General features: G+C 43.4%; 2 protein-coding genes and 1 long non-coding RNA gene across 3 annotated transcripts in view; all 3 read left to right on the forward strand.

Moving 5' to 3' along the window:
- Positions 1–1600, forward strand: part of zc3h3 (zinc finger CCCH-type containing 3) — a 74187-nt gene extending 72587 nt beyond the window's left edge. Inside the window, exon 12 of the mRNA XM_074636327.1 lies at positions 1335–1600. Coding sequence (XP_074492428.1) covers positions 1335–1366 — 32 coding nt within the window. The 3' untranslated portion in view covers positions 1367–1600. The remainder of the gene's footprint in view (positions 1–1334) is intronic.
- Positions 1601–3219: 1619 nt separating this feature from the next.
- LOC141768610 (uncharacterized) lies at positions 3220–5940 on the forward strand. Its single transcript, XR_012594115.1, has 3 exons — positions 3220–3605; positions 5562–5711; positions 5820–5940. It is a non-coding gene; the product is annotated as an uncharacterized LOC141768610 (long non-coding RNA).
- A 3993-nt stretch (positions 5941–9933) lies between these two features.
- Positions 9934–14531, forward strand: mafaa (MAF bZIP transcription factor Aa). The gene has a single exon (XM_074636316.1). The coding sequence runs from the start codon at positions 11730–11732 to the stop codon at positions 12699–12701; it is 972 nt and encodes a 323-aa protein (XP_074492417.1). The 5' UTR covers positions 9934–11729; the 3' UTR covers positions 12702–14531.
- Positions 14532–14722: the final 191 nt, after the last annotated feature.

Here is a 14722-nt window from a genome sequence, read left to right on the forward strand (position 1 = left end):
CGGAAAATTATGACTTTAATGTCGGAAATTCTGAGTTTTTTCTCAAAATATTAACCCCCTCCCCTGGCTCAGTTATTAATTAATTAATTTGATCATTCATTCATTCATTCATTCATTCATTTATTTATTTATACCTACAGTGACCCTAATAGGCCGTCGTACTTTTTAGATTTCCTTGAAATTTCCTTAAATAATAAGGTTTTGTCCTGAGTGTGGTCCAGTGCTCAGGGTACTCTTTGGAGTTTCCATGTAAATATGATTGCATTTTTATTTTGGCTACAGAGATGGAAGAGGTGTTTTTCATTGACGAACAAAATGAAAATGTCCCAGGAGCGACAACAGATGTGTATCTGTTTTGGTGGAAAAACTCTACATGGATCATCAAACTCATCTTAACTGCAGTTAGTTATTGAGATTTGGGGTAGATTCTTTTTTTTCTGCCAGTGAGCTGTTACAGTCTATCATAGTTAACAAAGATTAAATCAAAAATTAACCTACCCTGGATTTCCCAATCCTAATTAGCTTCTCAATAAATTACAAAGACAAAATGTAACATTCTTAAAATACGAATATGTTAGAGATATGTGTTTCTGATCACTCTTACTTTTACTTTCATGGTTTATATGTCTCCTCTGCCTGGAAACAAGCAGGACCTTTAACCTGACCAGAGTCATTTTGACCTTTGACCTTCTCCACTCGCATACACAGATTTCTGATATTATTGTTGCAGTAGATGTTGTCATACGTGTCCTCATGAGGTTGTTTTTTTGTCTATGCATTTAAGTGTCTTGCTCACATCCAGAAACTCTAAACTTTGGTGCCCAGCAGCAGGGTTCCCACACATCCTGGAAAACTTGGAAAATCGTAAACTAACTTTCCAGCACTGGAAAATACTTATTTTGCGAATCGTTTTGATCATTTTATCGTCCCTCCACCCACTCCGTCCGGTTGCTTTTGTGCTCTTAAGTATTACTAATGACACTCCGGTCCTTCAGTAACACACTGCACTGCCCAGAGCCTCATTAAAGGTGGAACTCAGCCAAACAAGCTCCTCTTCACTTTGCATAAATTAGCTCAGTTGCAATGTATCACTGCCAGACTGCGACCTCACACACACACACACACAACACACTTCCTGTACAGACACCTTCATCCATCCCCGTTGTCCTGTTCTCTTCCTCATTTACTCATCAGGAAAGATGTCATCACTCAGCGTTTAAGCAGGATTCAACACACAGAGGATCAGAATCAGCTACACATGACTGAACACACACCTTGTCTTTTTGTCATTTCATTTCTGCCAATACTTTTCATTTCCCGTTTGTCATCCGCAGAGAAAAAGCTGCAGATCAAGCCTCGGCTGTGAGACTACAGACACCAGCAGCACCAGAGGTGGAAAACGCTCATCGATGATTTCTGTGCTCCAGGTTTGTCCTGACAGGTGTTATCTTTCTTCACTCAGGGCCTGAAAGTTTTATTTTCTATATCTATACTACACACACGTGTTTTAAATATCAATTTTGGTGTTTACAGTACCGATTTTTTTTTTTTTTTTGTAAATTTTAAAAAAGTCTAAATAAAATATGAACTCTTAACAGTGTGTTGTTTCACAGACTCTTTTTGACATGTGAAGTCGGTGCTGTGAGAGTGTTTATAGGCTGCGAGTGCGTGTCTGTTTGGGAGCGGCGGTGTCGTCACATGACCCCGAGCGTGTTTGTGAGAGTTTTCATTTGGAAGGTGGTGACAGAAGCAGCAGTGCCCCCCGCTTTAAAGCCCGGAGGACGAGACACATGAGTGGCCAGTGACTTCATCCTCACCATGCTGTGAGTGTGCGTGCGTGTGATTTGAGAGAATGCGTGCACACACGGAAATTAGTCTCTCTTTTGCTTTGTATTAGAACTACCTAAGTCATATACCGTATATTTAAAAACACATTTTCTCTCCTCCGCTTCCATTCACACTTAAAGCCCCATTCGGACAGCAGTAACATTATAAAGGGAGGTCATTTAACTCATTGTACCGGAAAGCATTTTAACCATTACAGGATATGGTCTATAATATACACGGACAGTCTGAAGGACTAGCCACCTGTAGCTGACATTACAGCAGCACATTTGATGAGATCTCGTACTCCTAATGGCTGCAATGGCTAATGGCAAATACAATTCCCAGGTGGGATTAAAACCACTGACCAGCGCATGTAATGATAAAATCATCCCACTTCCCCTAGAGAAATGAATCCGTCCGAATGGGGCTTAAGACATACCTTCCAGAGACTGATGTTTCATTCAACACTCTTCGGTGTGGGTACATTTGAAAACACCAACTTTATGTTAGCTAATTTATTGGCATATAGTATTGTGCCACCTGTTATCCTACACTGCCTTGAGATGATTCACATGGCGATTGCCATGTTTGTTAAAGGGATAGTTTGGGTGTTTTGAAGTGGGGTTGTATGAGGTACTTATAGTCAATGTATTACCTACAGTAGATGGTGTCGGCACGACCCCAGTTTGGGTGATGCGGCACCCCGACGTGAGGGTCTTGCATCGCCCTGACGGGGCTGTCGCTAGCTGTACATTATCCCGCTTATTACACGGCTACTTACTTAAGAAATCAATAATATCACACAAAAATGGTCCTCTAGAGTCCGACATCAGAACTGCGCCCATAGCAACGGTCTGCTATAAAGAAATAACAGACTGTAGAACGCCGTGATTGATCAATCAGAATAGAGTATTCAACAAAGCTGTGTAATAAAGCAATTTAATGCTGTGGCCGGGGCCGGCAGCAAAACCTATTTTAGCCACCTAAAAGAAAGGCTTACCTAAAAAAATTAATTTCAGTTGAAGTGTACACTATATTTAGAATATTTTCACCGGTTTATCTTGCCGTCAGACAGCCTTTTCCAACGGGGAACTGAACTAAGTGAAACGTAGCTACGGTCTCTTCAAAGCCACCAGACTAGATAAGACCAGATAAGTCTCCATTTCAGTTCAGTTCCCTGTCAGAAAATATTCAAAATATAGCGTATTGATTTTTTTTTTTTTTTAGGTGAGCCTTTCTTTTAGGTGGCTAAAATAGGTTTTGCTGCCGGCCCCGTCCACAGCATTAAATTGCTTTATTACACAGCTTTGTTGAATACTCTATTCTTATTGGTCAATCGCGGTGTTCTACAGTCTGTTATTTCTTGTTTTGCTGCCGGCCGCGTCCACAGCAGTACATTGCTTTGCTCCGGTGTCGGTACTCCTGTCTGCTTCTCCAACCTGGGATGTGCTGACCGTCATCTACTGTAGATAATACACTGACTATAGATAAGTACCTCATAAAACCCCACTTCAAAACCACAGCACTATCCCTCTAATGTGGTGTAACTTAACATGAAAGCAGTAATCCACTGTTTTGTTTTTTGCCAACATAAAGAGGAGGAACTAAAGATTTTACGGTTTTCATAATTTTGCATTAAAGTTCATTATTGATTATTTAAAGATTATTGCATTTCTGCTTTATTGGCTAGTGAGAGAGACAGACAGGAAAGGCAGGGGAGAGAGAGACAGAAGATGCAGTAAAGGGACCTGAGCTGGACTCAAGCCTGGGCAGCTGCGGTAAGGACTCAGCCTTAATGGTACCTCGGAAATTGTTGTTTGATAAAATAATCTTAACTCGACGTCAATTTACTAGATATTCTATTGTTTTGGTGTTTCAATGTGGAGAGTAAACTCACCAGTAGGACCCTCTTTGACGTGACATTTTAAAAGATTTATTCACATTATACGAACTTGGCTTTAGAACTTTACCTTCATTCCTCCCCACCTCGATCCTTCTCTTGTCTTGATTATTTCCCCGTCATTTATTTTTCTTCATCTCTGTTTGTTTGTGATATAAATGGCTGTCAGTGTAGAGTGGAATAGAGAGGATGCTGGGATCAGTAACTCATCCACCGCTGTGCAGAATTAGTTCAGACCTCTGCTAATAAAACTATTAATACGCTGTTTGTGTGTGTAAGTAAGAGTGTGCGAGTGTAGAGTCTCATATTTACAGCATTACTGCGCTATTTAACTGAGGCGTTGTCACGGCGACAAACAAGCAGTGCAACACACAAACATATATATATGTCCTGACTCCATGTCAATAAGATAAGGTGTGTGCAGAGGTGTGTGCAAAATACGTTTTTCTGCCGTCTCTGTCCACAGCACTGTGTTGCTTTGCTCCGGTGTCGGTACTCCTGTCTGTTTCTCGAAGCTGGGGACACGCCGACCGTCGTCTACTGTAGATAAAACGCCTACTATGGATAAATACTAAGGCTGTCAATCGATTAAAATATTTAATCACATGATTGTCCATGATTAATCGCGATTAATCGCACATTTTTATCTTTTCAAAATGCACCTTAAAGGGAGATTTGTCAAGTATTTAATACTCTTATCAACATGGGGTGTGGGCAAATATGCTTGCTTTATGCAAATGTATGTATATATTTAATATTGGATATCAATTAACAACCCAAAACAATGACAAATATAGTCCAGAAACCCTCACACGTACGGCATTTAGCATAAAAACATATGTTCAAATCATAACATGGCAAACTGCAGCCCAACAGACAACAGCAGCTGTCAGTGTGTCAGTGTGCTGACTTGACTAAGACTTGCCCCAAACTGCATGTGATGATCATAAAGTGGGCATGTCTGTAAAGGGGAGACTCGTGGGTACCCATAGAACCCATTTTCATTCACATATCTTGAGGTCAGAGGTCAAGGGACCCCTTTGAAAATGGACATGCCAGTTTTTCCTCACCAAAATTTAGCACTCGTTTGGAGCGTTATTTAACCTCTTTCGCGACAAGCTAGTATGATGTTAAAACGAAATTTGCATTAACACATTATTATCGCATTAACTTTGACAGCCCTAATAAGTACGTCATACAACCCCACTTCAAAACACCCGAACTACCCCCTTTAAGAGGTGTTTGTAGGTGTATTTTCTCACTTTTGACAGAGCCAGGCTAGCTGTTTATTCTAGAGGTGTTTCTCTCTGCTTCCAGACTTTATGCTAAGCTAGGTTACTCATGTCCTGACGCCAGCTTTGTACTAAATGCACAGACATGATATTGTCATCAATCCTCTCATGTCATTCTCGGAAAGAAAACAATCAGGTGTATTTTTCCCAAAATGTTGAACTATTCCTTTAAAGATGCTGCATGTCTGTGACCATGCTTGTCTTGCAGGATCAGCTGATAAGATGAAAGATCACAGAGGGAGAGGTGATGAAATTCATTACACAATAATAATATTAAAACTGACATTCTCACGTCAACTTTTTCCCCCGAAAAATCAGTTTCCAAATTGATCAGCCTTATTGTGAACTTGACCTCAAACACAAGAGAGCGAGATCAATGGGTTGATGATTGTGCAGCAACTTGGAAAACTTTAGTTCATGTACAGATTGTCACATGATGCCATTTGAATACATTTTGTCAGGATGTGTGTGTGTCTGCGTGTGTGCGTTGGCGTGTGTGTGTGTAACAGTTCAACTCGATTTTCTCTCCGATGTATTGACAGCAGCGAGCGGAGATGGAGAGCTCGACATGTTTCTCAGAAAAGGCAGGAGACAGGGAGCCATCACTCTTCTCCTCTCACCACACGTTTTTTTCCCCCCTTCCTTCCTCCTCCTCCTCCTCACCCACGTTGCTCCTCTCCTGCGCTGAAGACGTAAGTGCCTTAGACAGATGTCTGCTGCCTCTTGTCTAAAACCCTCAACGCGAGCTGCTGAGCTCGGCAAACTCTAATTAAGATCAATATTTCAATTTTTAGTAAAAGCGCACGAGACGGAGGGAAGACAGAGGGAGAGAAATCATCTGTCCACGTAGACTCGGAGAGACGAAAAGAAAGGTCAACTGTGATTCTTCATCGTGAGTGTGTGTGTGTGTGTGTGTGTGTGTGTGTGTGTGTGTGTGTGTGTTGTAGAGACTTGATAAGAACCGTTTTGTATGTGTGTGTGGTACACGTGTTCAAAATTCTCTTTTCTTTCTATGAGGTTTTGTCTTTTAAGCTTTACTTCCTTTGAAGTATAATTCCAGTTGATATCTATCTCTAGTTAAAACACATCCAATATCACAGAAAACATGCAAATATCACATCATTCAAACATTTATTTTTTTCAGCTGTTTGCACAAAGTCCTTCTAAAACGTTCTGTGGAGTGACTAAGCCTCTGTGCCGGGTCACCCAACACTTTTTAAGACAAGATACAGTTTGAACTTTCCTCCTGTGTGGATTAGATAATCTGACCGTACTGACTTCCAATATTTCTTTCCCCGTCTGACTTTGCTTTAAGATGGCGACACACTTTATGATTGATTTGTGTGAAAACTGATCTGACCCAGTTGAACCGAGCCTATTCCAGTCCGGGTCGGTTGGTGTGGACTGTCGAGAGCTAAAATCCTACAGTGTTGAAGGATTTTATTGGTACCGTGGTGTTTCCTTTCCATTTGTTCTCTTCATCTCCAGCACAGTGTGAGGAGTTCTGTCCACTCAGTCAACAGTCGGGTTAACCCACATCGGCCCCCTAACGGTATCGACCCACCAGGATTACTCCGGAACCCCCCGATTACCACACCACCACTCCGTATATTGCAGTCGCTGCCTGCTATGCTCATTAAGATCACTTTAAACATATTAGATCATTTAGAATTAGGACCTTTAAAGAGGACCTATTATACTTATTTTCAGGTGCATACTTGTATTTTGGGTTTCTAATAGAACATGTTTTAATTTTCCAAAAATGCTTTACTTTTCTCATACCGGCTGCGCTGAAGCATCTCTTTTGACCCACTGACTAAAACAGAGGAAAATTCTGCTCTGGTCAGCTGGCCCACTCTTCTGTGATTGGTCAACCAAACCAAACTCTTGGGACTCCGCTCCGCTCTAACTATAGCTTTATTTGAGGACATGCCGCTAGGCAGGTATTATGTAAATGTATTACTTGGTGACATCACAACGTCACAGAAGAAAAGGCCAGCCCCCGTTCTCATCCGCAGGTCGTCGAATACCGAGGCTTTGTCACAGCCGTCGGCGTTCAGTACCACCGCACAAGGCACCTTTTAGCGGCAGTATGAAACGCACTGGTCTTTCCATTAACTATAATGTAAAACCCAACCATCGGCAACAGTAAACGCTCCGGGAAAGTGCACTCGGTAGTGTGGCGACTTAGTTTTGAGAGCGAAAAGACACACACCGGACGGGTGGGACGGGAGGTTGATGGGTCTAACAAACAAAAGGCTTTCATTCAGATTCACGTTACAATAAACTGTCCGTTCGTGTCCCGTGTTCACAACGTTCAGTGTCATTTTCACTGTACAAACGTAGTAGTTTTAAGCTCAACCATGTAATTCTTTCCTAAACCTAACTATAGTGGTTTTGTTGCCTAATCCTAAAGTGACGCCAAGGGGCGTGACAAAGCGGCCGTATGACACGAGTTGGAATGAGAATGTAAAGGCGGGATTTCAAGCAAGATGTTTCAGGCAGTTCAGGAGCAGTGTTTCTGTGGGGGAGAGTAACTCCCTTTAGCCTGGGCTTTGTAACTTTGCAGACTTTTTACATGCACAAAAAACTATATAACACTAAAGGAAAGGGAAAAAGCATAATAGGACCTCTTTAACATCATGTGTAACACCTAAACCGACCAAAAACACTTTAAGTTTTAGTCAAGAGCAACAGTTCAGCTGAAGTCCACCTCACCCTGCCAGCTCTCTACACAGTCCATGTTTTCCCCATCCCTCCATCTCATCCAAGTTAAGCATTTTTCCTCTGTGTCTTTCCTCTTTCTGAGTGGACTGCAGTATTAAAGAGTAACTCTTTTTGACGAATGCGTTCTGTGTTCTCACAGTTTACGCGACCATCACCTAATAATCACCTAGTTTGTTGTCTCTGTATTTACTCAGTTGTTCGGTGTGTGTCTGTCTCTGACGGTCAAGACTGAACACTGTATGTGTATGATGGTGGTAACATCATCATGTTTGGTTTGTCCCGTCTTTCTCGTAATCTTTCGGTCCTGTCCCCCAGCTTTGTGGAAGTCACCCTGTTCTCAGACCTTGGATGAGTACAGTGTCATCACCTAAACAAATGGTGGTCAAAACATACAAAAGTAACACAGTTAAGTTTATAATTTCCCTCCTTTTCCACCCAGAGTCTGTGTTGTCTCACGTTCTGCCTCTCTGAGACCAAAAAACCCTTTCATCACTCTGGTGAACAAACATGCTTTCTATACAAGCGAGGCCTTCCTAACATGTGGTTGAGACTCCTCATTTCTAAAGTAAGCCTCCCTGTTAACTTCACTTGCACATGGCATGCGTGCGTGTCCCATCCCTGCGCAATTAAAGCTGATTCCTCCACAGCGGCATTAGTGACTTAACGCCGGTGACAAAAACCCCTTCCAGGCCTCAGATAACCCCTGAGCCACCTCCTGGAGCCGGTCTCTTTTCTTGGGTTCTGGATGCTGCTGCTGGCTACCTCGGCTCAAAGCTCGCCTCGCGTGGCCAGGCTCAAAGCCCACCGTCGATCCGCCACCTTGCTGATGTCCGTTTTGCTTTAAATCTGTAAAGAACTGCACTTACAGCGAAGTCCTCCAATATGCAAAGGCACAATGAAAACCCTGACTTCAAAAATTTATGTCTCAAGCCCTCGGCCGCAGACACTCCCCCTTCCCCCTGACAATGAATGGACCACAGCACAGATCTTCTTAAATGTGCCATTTCAATGCAGAATGCTTAGCTGGGTGTTTTGAGGGGCCAGCTTGTCCTGCTTATTTGATAAAAAAAAAAAAAAAAAAAGAGAGAAAACCTCTCCTAATGACTTAGCTCACCTAAACTTAAAATACCTTGATATGATTTCCATCCCTTCATCTCGCAGTCTTCTTTTCATCCTCGCCAGCAGATTTGAGGAAGGAAAAGGGGATGTATTTCATGGCCATTTCGGACTGGAAGTTAAGCTCAGCAGCTGTGCAAGGTTTTCCTGTTCACATCTGACCAAGTTAAACTTACTGGCCACCTGTTCTTTTTCCCGCAGATAGGCACTTTATTCCGCAGATATATCACTCACATATCGGTGGCTGGATGGGACTCCAGGGGGCAGGCCGCTGCTGATAAAGGCTAAACGGGTCAGGTGCAGCGGTATCCGGGTTTAAGTCCTCCAGCTCCCATGATACCCACCAACATCCTGCACACCCACCTCCTCTCCAGGATAAAAGATGTCCTGGATGGAGACGCACCGCGCGTCGGGGCTTAATTATCCGTCGATCCGCGGAGATGAGACGGGATGCAATTTGTGGTTAATTGCGAATGAAAAAAAAAAAGGCCCGCAGAACCACCGCCAGGACGATCCAATCATACTTAACCCCGCGAGCAGCCACACACGCGGCCTCCTCCTCGCGGAAATGCGGATTGATTTTTTTGGCACAGGGGGGCGCGCGGCCTTCGATCGATCAGTATTGATAGATTTTGGTAGTTTGTGGTGTCAGAAGCGTCCTCGGGCTTCCTTCCAAGAGACTTAAATGAGTAAAGGAGATACAATAAGCTGTTTTTAATAAAGCTAATAAGGCAGAATGTGTTGGCCATATATTGATGTTTTTAACTTTATAAATTCATATTAAGGAGACTTTTACATTTAATTTTTCGCTTCTAATTTTTTACAGTACAGTTACCAACCAGGCACAATGTTGTACAGTAACAGTTTAACCTGTACACTCATACTTTGATGTTCTTTTATTATATATATATATATTAACAGAAATATATTTTAAAATAGAGGAAAAACTGAAAAAAAATATATAATATTATTTTTTTCTTTCTATTATTTTTATTTTCCTCTACTTTTAAATATGGTCACATTATTCAGAAAATGATTTTTTGCTGCAAAAAAAACAGCAACCTGGATTTATGTAACTCGCTTGAAATGTGTCCTTACAGAAATTAAATATCGCATGAGCTTATACTAAGTATAGCCTAATACTTTAAGTGTGGACCACAATAACATGTAAAGTTCCTATAACATATATGAATATAGTGGTGATTAAAATATAAAAAAAAGAGAAAGAGAAAAAAGATTTTTAAAATATTAAAAGGGTTTCATGTTGCATAATATCACAATAAAGGCTCTAAGAGTCTAACATGTTCACTTTTAAGTCCCTATTATTATTAATAGATTTAATTGGTAAACACCATAAATTAACACCCTGGAAGTCATTTGCTTTCCTCGTGAAATCCAAACACGTGTTGACAGCCTTATTACATAACTTAACACGGCCCGTGTTGAAACGGTGAAATACTGTTTCTCTGTTCCGAGTAAACAGTTTTTCCTCTCTGAGAAAAACTCCCGGAGCTCTCATCTTACTCCACCAGCTCCACCGGTGCAGTAGCATCTGCTCGGTCACTAGAGGGGGGGATCTGCTGCACCTGTTCTCCCCTCCGCTCTGCTCCGTTCCGCTTCGGCTCTACTTCGGCTCTGCTCGGCTTTGCTCGGCTCGAACCGCTGCCAGAGCGGAGGAGAAGGCTTTTTGCTATAGGAGAATGCAAATTGCACCGCTTGTGATCTCCTCCCATTGGCCCGTCACACCTCTGTGTGGGAGGGTCGTGGCTCCACGCTTGTCTTTATAAGAGCAGATTGCCTCCCAGCCTCTCAGTGACACTGCTGGTTGCACCGTGAAGCTCTTAGAAACAATCTGAGAGAAAAAAAAAAACAACAACTGGAATTTATCACCTCTTGCATAATATTACGCACAAGTCAAAGGTGCGTAATAGGTCAACAGCGCGCCCCGTGTGAGGGGGGAAAAAACACAGGACCGTGGGGACCCGAAGCTGCTAGAATAAAAGATCTGGATTGACCACAACAACAACACCATCAACAGGGGACCCTCAAAGTAGGAGCACGCTATACCTGCAACTTCTGATTCATGCATATGAACTTTGAAAGCCTATGCACGTGTCATTCCATTTTTTTTGGATACCTGGGACTTTTTTGGCACACTTTTACGCACGCCTGCGCTGTCACACACAGTCTGATCTGATCGTGTGAGAAACTTTCAATTCATGGTGCATGCTGCAGTGACTATTGGGACTTCATGATCAAGTTGTAAAGAGAAGAAGAAGAAGAAGAAGAAGAAGGAGGAGGATGCTTGGACATTATTTCTAACGCACCCGAGCAAGGAGGGAGTCTTTTTCGCAGTTACTTGATCGAGCAGAAAGCCGAGGGCAGTTAATCACAGGAGGAAGGCGAGTGGAGTGAAGCTGCAGCAGAGGTGAAGCGAGGACAAGACAGGTTGGTGTCTCCAAAATTCACCCGGGCTCGAGTTTCAGCCTGCCACCACCACCAACCGTGGGGGCTCCTGTATTAAAGCGGTGCATTTGACCTGCAGGATAAGTTGTCAACAAGAGCAGGCAGCGAGCGGAGGCGAACTGGCAGGTGTACAAGTTCATTTACATGCATACGTATATTCACGCCACTATATATAGAAGTTGTCTTAGGGGCGAGCAGCGTTAAGAAGTTTCTCCAGTCGGCCTTGCAGCAGCAGCAGCAATAGCAGCAGCAGCTCTGTGCACCGTGTCTATATATATATATATATACACACACACACCGTCCAGCCTGTTATTCCCCATCGCAGTCTTTATCCGAGAGGGCAGCCCGCCGCCGCCGTCGGTTTGGCCGCTGTTAAGGCAGGAGTCGTCGCATGGACTGACATGGCTACCGACCTCGCCATGAGCGCAGAGCTGCCGAACAGCCCTTTGGCTATCGAGTACGTCAACGACTTTGACCTCATGAAGTTCGAGGTGAAGAAGGAGCCTCCGGAGGCCGACCGCTACTGCCACCGCCTCCCGTCCGGCTCCCTGTCCTCCACGCCGCTCAGCACCCCTTGCTCCTCCGTGCCTTCCTCGCCCAGCTTCTGCGCACCGAGCCCGGGCGGCGCAACCGGGCAGCCGAACCAGAGCCTCACCAGCGGGGTCAACAGCAGCGGCAGCAGCGGCAGTAGTAACAACAACCACCACGGAAACAACGCTGGCAACAAGCCGCAGCTGGAGGACTTGTACTGGATCCCCAGCTACCAGCACCACATCAACCCGGAGGCGCTCAACCTGACCCCGGAGGACGCGGTGGAGGCCCTGATAGGCAACGCGCACCACCACCACCACCACCACCAGGCGTCCGTGTACGAGGGCTTCCGCGGGAGTAGTCAGCAGTACGTCGGCGAGGATTTGTCCGCGGCCTCCTCGGCGCACCACCACCACCAGGGTCACCACCACCATCACCACCACCACCACGGCGGCCACCACAACGCCCGCCTGGAGGACCGCTTCTCGGACGAGCAGCTGGTCAGCATGACGGTGCGGGAGCTCAACCGGCAGCTGCGCGGCTTCAGCAAGGAGGAGGTGATCCGCCTGAAGCAGAAGAGGCGCACGCTGAAGAACCGGGGCTACGCGCAGTCGTGCCGCTTCAAACGGGTGCAGCAGAGGCACATGCTGGAGACGGAGAAGTGCACGCTGCAGAGCCAGGTGGAGCAGCTGAAGCAGGACGTGGTGCGCCTCGCCAAGGAGCGGGATCTTTACAAGGAGAAGTACGAGAAGCTGGCCAGCCGGACCTACAGCACCAATGCGGGTGGAGGAGCCGCGAACACGAGAGATCCGTCCGCGAAACAGGCCGACTTCTTCATGTGATGTGAGAGACAATTTGTAGCATTATAAACTCTGAATTTACAAAAAAAAAGAACACTTCATTGTTACATTATAATTTATATTTTTCTGTATTTTGTTTACAGTTTATTCCCTCGGACTTATAAAAACACAAGTAAACAACATTTAGATGCGCGTAAAAGTAATCCTTTGCGCGCGTTTTTGAGTCTTAAAGATGGCTAAACTTCTTGTAAGATCACTTACAACCTGTCAGTCAGGTGGGCACATGGGATCACTTATAGCCTGTAGACTTTTTCTCTCGTGGTCAGAAGTCTTAGTCTGACATTTAACATGACTGTCTTAATTCAGAGAGAGAGAGAGAGAGAGAGATGATTTTGTCTTAAAAGTGGGAGGAAAAGAATGATTTTTTTTTTTTAGATTGGACTGAAGCAGAAAAAGCAATACACCGCCTCTCTTTTTTTGGCTCCAGAAAAGCTCAACAAGACTGTTTGTGGATGAAAGCGAGGCGGTCTGTGATGCAGAGACCTTTTTTCAATATTGCAAGTCTAATAGTTTCTCCCCAAACCCTGCATGCAGGACATGTATGGTAACTCATCTCCCAGAATCCTCCCACGTGTATGGAAAAGCATGGCCCATGGTTCTCTTCCTCCTCTTAACGCTTCTCCTCCTCCTCCTCCTCCTCCTCTTCCTCTGCCATCAATAAGGCCTGGGTATGCAACAACCTCATCCCACCCATCCTCTTCCATAAACCCCCCCTGGAGAGGTGCAAGGACTGCGGACAAAAATGCAAAAACAAATGCGTAAAAATGGATGCGTCTTCAACTGCTATTTTCAATCAACTTTTCTATTGTTTTAAAAAAGAAAAGAAAAACCGACAAAAAAGAGATTAACTGAGCCAGATTTTAGACTGTATTTATTTCCAACCTTGTACATAATGTGTAGAGAGAAAAAAAAAACTGTGTTATTTTACCCTTTTTTCTCTTTTTAAAGCTTTCGTTGCTTGGATTCTTCGAAATGTCTTAATACAAAATGTTTGTATGTTACAGCATGCAAATCGTCTATGGTATCCTCCTCCTTACTGAATTACATGTGTAATGTCAAAGGCGAGCCTATTACTGCACTAAGAAGAGATCAAACATGGACAAACGTTTTGTTTTCTACTGATATAGGACCTTTGATCTGTTACTCTCTAAAAAAACCTGGATGTAAATTCGATGAGGCGAAAGCTTCGTTTTATTAGATGGACAAGGACTGCATTCGCTGCTAAAACTCTATGCACCAACCTGATGATTAAAAAAAAGACTTAGTTTAATGGTTCTTTTTTTGTTTTTTACTTTGGATATTTGTAGATTTTTCTAGGGCCTGCGGGTTTATTCTGCAGCCCGGTGTCTTAATGAGATCTGATAGGAGGATGCTTGATTGTTTGGAAAAAGAGGAGACTTTGCCTGGTGGTATAGAGCTTACTGTTTTCTTGAAGTAACTCGATGCATTATTCTGTCAACAAGAAATCCCTGGTTCGTGTGTTTTTCCGCTGCCTAGATATACTGTGTGTGCAATATTGTGCAGAAGAAGATCTACCTGTTGGATGGCGAAAGCTTGCAGGAATAGAGAGGCTGGGATTATTACATTTAGATCCAAATTACACAGAAAAAAACAGCTTGAAAATTCAAAATAAATGTGAGATTTATATTTTGTATTGCTCTCCAAATGTTCCATCTTTAATGTGAGATAAAGGAGCAAAAAACGATCAAAATCCTAAATAAATTATTAAAGATAATTAGGCAACTACAATTTCCTTTCACTTTCTTTTTGTTTTCATTTTATTTGTTTCATTGGTTTGATAGAACATTTTTTTACAAAACCAATTACAGCCTATAAAACCCTAATTTTAACGAAGACTGCGAGACATAAAAATGAGACACAAAAAGGAGAAGCAAACTTCTGCACAGTGCTGTTAATGTATATCTGTACATATAATTTCTATATTTATTCAATGAACGTGTCCTAAACGTGTCAACAAGTGAAAAACCTACAAAGTGGTGGAA

Source organism: Sebastes fasciatus, chromosome 5 (assembly GCF_043250625.1).
Source record: "Sebastes fasciatus isolate fSebFas1 chromosome 5, fSebFas1.pri, whole genome shotgun sequence".
Classification (NCBI taxonomy): domain Eukaryota; kingdom Metazoa; phylum Chordata; class Actinopteri; order Perciformes; family Sebastidae; genus Sebastes; species Sebastes fasciatus.